This window comes from Antedon mediterranea, chromosome 3 (genome assembly GCF_964355755.1).
Source record: "Antedon mediterranea chromosome 3, ecAntMedi1.1, whole genome shotgun sequence".
Taxonomy (NCBI): domain Eukaryota; kingdom Metazoa; phylum Echinodermata; class Crinoidea; order Comatulida; family Antedonidae; genus Antedon; species Antedon mediterranea.
The window spans coordinates 901,678-912,486 of NC_092672.1; the positions used below are offsets into that span (position 1 = coordinate 901,678).

The 10,809-nt window shown below is 34.5% G+C and overlaps 1 protein-coding gene across 1 annotated transcript; it reads left to right on the top strand.

Annotated features, from left to right (window-relative positions):
• The first annotated feature begins 2,081 nt into the window (after positions 1 to 2,081).
• On the top strand, positions 2,082 to 5,261 carry LOC140043311 (cytochrome P450 2U1-like). Its single transcript, XM_072087811.1, has 4 exons — positions 2,082 to 2,161; positions 2,370 to 3,143; positions 3,443 to 3,640; positions 3,759 to 5,261. Exons 1-4 carry the CDS (start codon positions 2,083 to 2,085, stop codon positions 3,938 to 3,940), a joined length of 1,233 nt encoding a protein of 410 aa, XP_071943912.1. The 5' UTR covers position 2,082; the 3' UTR covers positions 3,941 to 5,261.
• The last annotated feature ends 5,548 nt before the right edge of the window (positions 5,262 to 10,809 follow it).

The following is a 10,809-nucleotide window of genomic DNA, read 5'->3' on the forward strand; positions in this document are numbered from 1 at the left end:
TAATTGATAATCAGCAAAATATGATCATTTAGGTTACAGTTGAAAAATTGTTATACTTTATAAGTACACTATACACTATACGATATAGTATACTATACACTATACGATATAGTGATAATAAAGTTATCGGTTATGTTCTATAACATATATATCAGGATGTAGTATATCAGGATGTAGTAAATTAGTTCTTTACATTTATATATTTCTCCGTCATGTGAATTTACTAGACTCAACAATAATGTACTTAATTTTCCATAGATGAAATCTAGGTCAAGAGAAATGACGACATCTATAAACAAAGTGGACATTGGTTGTCTCCATTAAAATGTCTTTGGTCACTGATGTCGATACCAACTCTATCCCGAAATTCCCTCAATCAAAATAATACAGGTGCAAATGAATCGATGGTCGTCTCCAATGAACTGTCTTTCGTCTGCGTAAAATGGTTCGATACCAGCTCTATTATTCCTAATCAAAATAGGCCTAATATAGGAAGATGGAAACCATCGCATCTTTGTACGCATTTGTGATTATAGATACAAATACAATTTTATTCAACTACTTTATTTGAACATTTTTATTTCCGTTTAATCAATTTGTATTAAAATATCAACTTTTCAATCTAGAGATCATGCTAAAGTTGTTTGCAAAATTGAGAGAGTAGACCACCAGTGCATTAAATTTCCTAAAACATTGTTTCGCATTGTCAGTTTTAAGTAACTAGTTCTTAATATATGTTTCAATAACTTGTTAGGAGTTCGAAACAAGAGCTTGTATACTTTTTGACTATAACTATTATTGTTGTAACGCTTATTATAAAACACGTTTTTTATCACTTCTCTCCAACAAAAAATGTGAGTACTTTGACGTTCATTTACACACGCTCAAAGTTTGCAAGTCGGATTGTTTTACACATACTGGAGTTGACTAACACTAGGGGACTTGTTGTTGCCCGAATACCATCACGTGTGTTGTTGATGACTTGATAGCTATTCGGGTAATAGTTTTATATGGGTATTATAAGTTTATATATATACTGCGTTTGTACTTCGATAACCAAAGAATAAGGGGACACGATATTGATAATTAATGTGATACCCAGACAAACATCTTTTTTTTGTTGTAATGTCAACATATGTTCATACCCTATATGTACATACCCTCTCATGGAGTTAAATAAACTTTTGTACTTTGTAGCTCAATATCACACCCCTTGAACATTATCATTGTTTCTCCAACTCGAGTTGATAAACCCGGATCGAGGACTCGAGTTCGGCGCCCTGGTGTGTTTTGACTTCTCTAAAATTTAACTCGGTGTTTGGATGTGATAGAGTAAAAAGGTAATAGTACGAATTGCTTTGAAACAGCATAGCGCTCCGATTATGGGACGCAGAGTAGAACAGTTAGGTTCTATACTGCATTTCGACTTAATATTTTTTAAACAATTTTGGCACACATAGCGTTTCATAGGTATAATCTTGAGCTCGAAATACAATTTATTTGTTATTTTTAGGGATCTTACGACACAAATATTTCTACTTCTAATTTGATTCATAAATTCTTTTTCATTTCTGTTTAAAGACTTTCTTTTTTTAAATATGTTGAAGAATTAATATATATCGCCAATAAATATCATAGTTTATGATACGAAATCAACCAATCAAATTTCACGGATACACTCAGAGAAGTGTTATATAAAACACATACGTCACATCCTCCGCATTGCTAAGTTGTTGATTGTTGACTTCATTCACTGTTATCACTTGTTACAGCATTCAGCATTTCTAGGGGGTTACGTCAAACATGCAGTTTCATTACGACGACTTATTTTCTAGAATCAACTTCCAAACATGTATTATTGGAATTACAATGTTGTTGTTTCTTGTGTATATTACAAGGGATCTACGTCGTAATCTGCTACCGGGACCATGGGGGGTTCCCGTCCTTGGTATAATGCCGTTTTTGGGAAGCCAACCACAAAAGACACTGATGAGATATTCTCGCAAGTATGGTCCAGTGTTTTCAGGATATCTTGGCAGCAGACTGGTGGTTTTCGTCAATGATTACAAGACAATTAGGCAAATGTTTGCTAAATCGGGAGATATATTTAATGATCGTTCGAAACAACTTCTTTTGATGGACGAAATAGGTCACGGAAAAGGTAACTAATAACAGAGATCATGCTTTAATTGGTATTTTGTTTTTTTAAAGCTGTTTTATGTATTTGTTTTGTGATGTTAGTCGCCTTGCTAAAAGCGACATAGATTTTATTAAGCATAAGGTCATGTAATATCAGATTATCATCCTTAAATTTGTTTTGTTTTTGCCCAAAAACGAACTAATAATCTCATAATTTGTATTTACTTTAGGATTGGTAAATGGGTATTTGCATCTCCAATTAAAAGAAAAAAGAAGATTTCTCATAAAAACATTTCGAAGTTTCGGGATGGGTAAATCAACTTTTGAAAATACAATTGTACACGAACTAGAATACCTGAAAAGTAAACTGATAGAAGTAGCTGATACGTCAGTTGCCTACGACCCTAAACATATCATTGCAAACGCCGTTTCAAACATCACATGTGGAATAGTTTTCGGAAATCGTTACAAGTACGACGATCCAAAGTTCAAACGATTTCTAAGGAAAATGGACGCACTTTTTGAAGCGATAAGCCTGTCAACTGGTCTGAACTTTCTACCAATCTTAAGATATATTCCCGTGAGCGGTTGGAAAACGGCAATAAAAAACATTGATACGATTATGAATGAATTAATTAAAGTTGAATTGAAAGAGCATACAGAAACCATTGACTTCAACAATCCACGTGACTTCATCGATGAGTTTTTAAAAGCAAAATCTGAACTTGAAAACGCTGACGAGAATACTGACGCATTTGACAATGAATCGGCCGAACAGATTGTTCTGGAACTTTTTATCGGTGGAACTGAAACAACCGCATCAACTTTAAAATGGGCAATTCTGTACTTAGCTCTTAATCCTGACATCCAGGCTAAGGTGTATGACGAAATTGAATCAGTGTGCGGACAGACCAATCCTCCAACTTTGAAAGACCGACCGAAACTTGTGTACACTGAGGCAGTGATGATGGAAGTGACCCGTATCCGACCCGTTGCTCCATTAGGTAAATAATAATCGTTTTGTATTGTACCTGAACATTTATTCTTATTAATTGGGTATCAGTACCACAGTATATTTAAGGTCAACATTAGATATTTCATATCATGCATGTTTTAATGTAAACGTTGAAATTAATATATAAATACTTTATTGCAATTTATAGAACAAAAATGTGAAATACGAATTGAAGTTGAACAATTCAGCAAATTAGGAAAAATTAAGAATAATAATAAGAATAATATAAGTTATAAACATGGGAAATAATAATAATAAATAAATTTACACACACTGTTTTATATACAGGTCTCCCCCATGCTGTTCTACACGATACGTACTATGAGGGGCATTTTATACCAAAAGGTACAACCGTTATACAAAATTTATGGGCAGTGATGCATGACCAAACCACATGGCATGAACCAGAGAAATTTAAACCAGAACGATTTATTGATGAAAAAAGTAATCTAATCAAAATTGAACAGTTAATCCCATTCTCAGTTGGTAGGTTATTTCTTTTCAGTACCTAAAATGTGTAAGCCTAGTTTTAGAACTATAATAGAAGAAATCTCTTTTATTAGTCTGCTGCAGACAAGTATAACTAATATGATTTTTGTTATAGGTCGCCGTTCATGCCCAGGAGAGCAATTAGCACGTATAAATCTGTATTTGTTCTTCACACACTTAGTTCATCAGTTCAAGTTTGAATTACCTCCAGACAAGCCGAGACCAACAACAGAACCACATGTTGGAGCAACCTTATCTCCCAAGCCATATCAACTGATAATCACCAACAGAAATTAAATCAAGATTAAGCAACTGAAATTATAACCCACCTGAGTAGATTCTTTTCATTTGATTGGAATGACGTTATCACCCAAGCCATATCAACTGATAATCACAAATCAAAATTAGATTGTAATAATAATAATAATAATAATAATATTCCAACTAGCAGTGACCTTAATATGTAGTTTTAAACTAATTCTCATGGGATGAGTAAGTAAAAACTGGTGTATTATCTATATATAAATTTACGTAAGGGTAAAATTCGGTAAATCGCGCGTTATTTTTAGAATGTTTACTCGATGGTATATATAAAGTTGGTTAGAATCTCGGTAAAACGAATTTTAATTATTTAGGTTCAACGATTTGCCCCAAATAGGTGTATTTTCCGATCGTGGTATACACTGTCTAATAGATGGCCTCTTGAAAAATACCTGTACACAATAATACGAGGATGCTTCGCATTTTCCTATCTCCTCTTACGATAATTGTTTTCAATAGCTGAAAACCGGTTGAACAGCTCGAGTACAGTATCATAATGTTGAAGACAGGCCGATTTTCTTTAAAAAATACTATTTTGATAGATTTAATATACGTTTATACAAATGTATTGATTTGCGATGAATGAAACATTCAAATCCCTCAGACTCCCAGTTTGTAGGTAAATTTATGAGCCCTTGGTTTAACACAAGTAGTTAAATTTGGAGAATAAACTTAAAACTGAGATGCAATACTTTGACAATATTGTAAATACGTATTAACCATTTTTGGTCGCCATTTGAATCGAAATTTTCTTAATGTGAATGTGGTTACTGTTAGAAATATAAACACATACAAAGAACATTTATTACTGTGATTGTGGGTAGGCTCTACTGCTGGATATATAAACACATAATATACAAATAAAAACTGTATTACTGACAGCTGCTTCTCAACGTTTGTATTAATTAATAATTATAAAAAAATCTAAACGTCGTAGTGGTGTCTCGTTACATGTACTTTACTATTTCAATCGACTATAACAGGGACAGTTTTAAAAAAGTATTAAATCGTAAATGTTTACTATGTTTAGTGGTATATTATTGATAGGCCTATAAAACATTTAAAACAATATTTCGTTACTGAGTGGATAGAGAATATATTTAAAAATTGTTCTTCCCATCTTCTTCCCCATCCCTCAACTCTAATGTTATATACAAAACACAAATTGGGTTTGTTTAAATGAGACTCATTTTTAAGACAAATTTCTCCTTCGGAAAACGACAATGTACTATAGTCCTGCGGTACGTACATTTGAAATCGCCAGTTTTTTTACGCTGAAATTACTGTGTATTCGAAAACCATCTGTGGACACTACCTAGATGTAGAGATCTAGTTTATAGAATAAATAAATAAATCGAATAGTAATTGTGATGGTAAGTTGTTTTTTATTTTGATTTTTTTGCTTTAAGCGGTGAAACCTATTATTTCCACATTTCGAAAATGTTCAATGTAAAAACACCAGAAGAATTCAAATAAAAAATAGTATCATTAGCAATATGGAATGGAATATATTTAATTCTTTGAATAGAATATATATTTATCAAACAATAGATGTAAAAATAAATCATTAAAAACACCTTATTGTAAATATAATTATAATATAAAATTAATTACTAAAATGACAACATATGGAAGGATAACAAAAACAAAATCACAATTTTATTAATAAGCGACTTCGATAACTCTAGAGGGCGCCTTTTTAGTCCAGCGCGACGATGTAAATTTATAATCATCGCGCTGGCCTAGAGAGGCCTAGATGGATCGCGACGACTCATGTAAATTTATATCATCGCGCTGGCCTGCGATGATAAGTTAATGCGTCATAGAACCTTTATAAATATAAATCAACTAAATGACATAGTGAATGTCCATGGAGGACCGGCCTTTGGGTTAATTTGGGCATTGAATGTCCCTTAATTACCGAAGGTGGTGCACGGGGAGATTTATTCTATGGACATATAATAATATTATGAACCCACATGTTCACCCCACATACTATTTACAATACAGTAGGTCTATTGTAGCCCCAACATAGAGAACCCAAACAATCGACCCTTGGGTTCATTTGGGCAAATCCATAATATAAATGTTCTTTAAAATGGACCTGAAATGGAATTTCGATTTTCAAGAAATTCACACATGTTATTTAAATGTATCGAATTAACACAAACCCATACAAATAAAAACAAAATGTATAGTATTTTGAGTAAAAACGAAATTTTAAGATACCATGGTAAATTAGCGAAAATTACTCACGCCATTGCAATATTCTATTTCAACGGCCGTCGGAAGCCTCTATATTCACGACGTCACATACACACGATGATATCGAGAGCGTGTATGCCGCCCGATAGTCAGTGAATGATCGACGGCCTGGGAAGATACGCGAAGCGTTGACACTAATACTAATTTATTCAATATCTAATGTTGTTGAAATATAGGTCCCTAAAATGTACTTCGTTTGTTCTAAAACCCGAATTTAGAAGGCCTACCTCCCAAACCTTTACTAGGCCTAGGCCTAGGCCCCCAATCCAGTGCGCGGAGTCGATCCACCACCCACATCATGCGGCGAGGCTCCGTTTCATGTGCATCCAAGGCAGGCCCGTAGCCAGGGGGGGTTTTTATGGTTCAGGCGAACCCCCCCTTTACAGCGAACCCCCCTTAACCAACTGTGAACCCCCATCCCCGACATGCCCAATACCTCACCCTCATCTCCAAAAATCCTCCAAATACGTGCCCCACAGTACAAAAAATTGTTTGTAAATTGAAAAATTCGTAAACTTGTTCGTGAACCTTCTTCTCTGTATGAGCGTCAACTAGTGATACGTGTCTGTAAATTTCTAAAAGCTGCAAATGAATTTCCGATTATTTTAACCTGAAAAATAAATGTTTGGTCCCTGCATGTAACATGATATTGACGCGTCTCATAGCGAGCTGGCGCACGAACGATTCGTACAAAGGACACCGCCAGACAACTGCGTACCTATAATTGTTTAGATCACTGGCAGTCAGGCAGCATGCATAAAGTATATAGCCTTCCGACCTACATCAGTATTTATGTGTGACTATGAAGTATAATGTATCATAGAGGATTATAGTGAATATTAATATTTTACACTATAATATCTATGGTATCAAGTACTGACGGAGTTCACATTATGGCATCCGATTATTTTTTTCTAGACCACCAGCCGATACGTACTAAAATGTATCAATATCACCTATTTACATATTTATATTCCTCAACAAATTGCTGTAAATAAATATTATAGATAGAGCTAGCAAATAGCATTTGCCTTCACCCAGTGTGCTTTTTTCGGGGCTGCTCCTAGATATACGTTTGCATTGAACTTGAACGCAAAACAAAATACGGAGTAAATGATCAAACAATCGGCGGTTCCGCACAGAGCACGCGCATCTAACATACGGCAACAAATAGTTATCGTCATTTAAATTATCGACGTGTTTGAGGAGGAGGAAAAAAGTATGATCTTTTTGCTCATTGGTTATATAGCATGCTGCACGAGAGTGTCTTTTCCGGCCATCTAGGGGTGTCATTTAACAAAATTCGCTTCGCATCAGGCTGGGTGAGAGGGGGGGGGGGGGGGTTGTCCCAAATATTAAGTGTCCGAACCCCCCCTTGACAGATCCTGGCTACGGCCCTGCAAGGACCAAAGCGATATCAACAACTTGCTGCGCTCATTGTCAAGCCAAAGTAAAATATGAATAAAATTCGTTTTCGAACTGCCTGATTCGTGACAAATAAATTATCATCTCATATTACTAATTTAATTCTGCTAAACTAAAAACTAAAGAAACTAACACATTTTAGCAGTATAAATTACAAACGATACAAAATACACGAACGGAAAATATGGATACGCATCATTGCGCACGGAGCTGTATCCCGGACAACGTTGCCAGGCCAACTTCAGTATTGCCAGAAAAAACCCGTTGATTTTAAGATTTTAAATCGTCATTTACTCGATGAATAACCGTTTATACGGTAATAATTTTATCTAAAAAAATTCTAAATACGTTTCTGCAAATTCACAAGCATTTTTTAGAAAATACTCCATAGATTTCAAGAGTTATAGCCAAAAAACTGCAAATTGTCCATTGGAGGGATAGGAATATATTCGCAAAGTGACGTCACCCGCGAATTTTTGATTTTTTATTTTCAAATGGGGCTTTCCCCAAAAGGGCCAATTTATATTTTGTAACAATATACATTCTAGCAACACTTAATAGCCCCCAAAACATCATTCTAAAATGAAAAAAATCGAAAATCCATTTCAGGTCCATTTTAAAGATCAAGGGTGCACATTTAGTTTCATTCCATATGGTTAAATCTGTTTACCCCATTTTAATTTTTAATACAGGGCCTTATGTAGCGGACCACATAGAGATCCCAAAAGGGTCCTTAGAGGGTTCATATTTGGGTAAGTCCTTATGGGTTATTATAGAATTCTGTGTGTACAGGAAACTTTTTCCTGTATGGGCCAGCCTATTGTGACCAAATGTTTGACCGATTTCGATTACACAGAGCCGGTATGACCCATAGAGAACAGAAAAGATCTGATCCTATATAAGGATCCCATGTGAGATTATTCGGAAAACTTTATAGGTTTTTTCATGAAGAGAATGTACCCTTTCCCCACCCCTACCATATAGGCTCGTTGTACAGTATTTAAAAGGTCAATACTCACAAAAGTTATTTTTCAAACATTATAATCCATTAGAGTGAATATAAGTATCTATTATTATTATAAACAACAATGTTCGCCTAGTATCAACTATTTTTTTTATTTAGATGAGAAAAGTGGGTCAAATGTTAATACACACAAAATACATGTTCCAGTCATTTTTTGAAAACATTTTGCATTATGACATGTATAAACATATACATTGCGAACAATTTGACACCAAAACTGGCTCCCTACGACAAATATTTATTATTTATTTATTGATTTATATTATCAAAGAGAATAAATTTATGTCAAAGGTCAATAACCATACTTCCGATCATTTTCAAGCAAGATCTTCTGTTAAACTGAATATAAACATATATCTTGGGAACAATTTGCACCTAGTTTTAATTTTCTCCGACCTGCCGTTACTTAGATATGACGAAGAGAGGTCAAAGGTCAAAATTGCTAAAAATGGGGGTTTCCTGTCAATTTTACATTCTGTTATAACCATATACATTGTGAACAATTTGACACCAAAATTAACTCAATATGTCTAGTAAATCCAGAGATATAGCATGTTTGCATGAAAATAGCGGCCATTTTGTTTATGCTAATTACGCAAATTGCTCAATGCAATGCAGTCAAAAAATTCTTCATTCTGATGATATCTAGAAGCAAAATCCATAAAAAAAAAACTATAAAAAACATTGCAAGGTTAAACCCCTTGGCTGACTGGTTCTTGGGAAACTCTCGCCTCCAACCGTACATCCTGGCGTTCTAAATTGGTAACTAGTCACCATTTATCTGCCAATGCATATGTTGCTGAATGTGAAAGGCTTCGCAGTATCCGTCACCAACAGAGTAGCTAAAAACCTAATTGCAGATGCTGAATACAAATAGTTTAACAAATAAAAGAACCCAACAGACTCATCCGTAGCAGAGAAGTACTTAGCTTAATTAAATAATATTTTGGACCTGGGGGTTATCGTCTGCCATGACGGGATTGGGCCATATAGTAGATATTAATTGTGTTTTATTTTTTCATATTATTTAGAGAGCATATTTATTTGAATATACATGTTACCACATTACAACCAAACAATATATGCCTTCACGAATAAACTCCTCCTATACATGGAATCCAGGGATGTGATACTACATCCCACCTATCCGGTATAGGAAAAGGGGTGCTTACAATGGAAAAGGTGTGCTTCTGTTAAACCAAACTTCTCTTAAAAGGAAATTTGCATTGGTAGCTATATACTGTATAAAGGGAACTATGAAGACTTTGGACAACCTAAATTATTGAAGGTTCTGTGAGAAATTAGCAAAAAGCAAAATTAATATAATAAATAAAATATATTCACCAACAACTAATGCTGCAACTATTTCCATGATACAGCAGTGGATACTCTTAATGACGTGATATGTGTCCACTGACGACGACACTACCACTGTTTGTGAAGAATGTCACGGCATCAGCACATGCTCAATTTCTATCTATAGACAGAGGATGATAACCTGAAAATGAAAGTGAATGGATAAATAGATGGCAAGATTGTAGTTTATTGTTGTCACAGACTACAATGTAAATGAACTAAGTTTTAGTAGAGACAGTGGTCATATGCATTATAATGCATATGACTATGTTGTCTATTATTATAACCGTTGTGATATTTTGATACTTAAATTAATATGTATATTGCAGTTGAAATGTTTGAAACTAAGAAATATAAAAGGCACTGTAAAAACAGCTATCAAGTGGTAGTGGTGTTTATTATCAGTCCGGTTGTATATTTATTATGTTACTCTGTATTTTGCTATATTATCTGTGGAAATAAATGTTATTACTATTCGCAACCAACAAAACGGACTGAATTCTGCTTTCGGGCACGCTCTCCAGACTGACCCCATATAAAAAATCTACGATCACTGCTTGATCCTTGTCGAAAAGGAGCCCTTCTCCCCCTCCCTGCAAAATTCTAGGCTTCCGTGTTACATATTCATTCTGTATTTTGACGTGCTAGCTCATTCGTCTAATAACTCTATTACACGTGTACGTATTTTGTATGTCCTTATGCTAAAGGTTAATATGTAAAATGGAAATAGGAAGGAAATACATCTTGGTTTGTAAATTACGGTATATGAATAGAG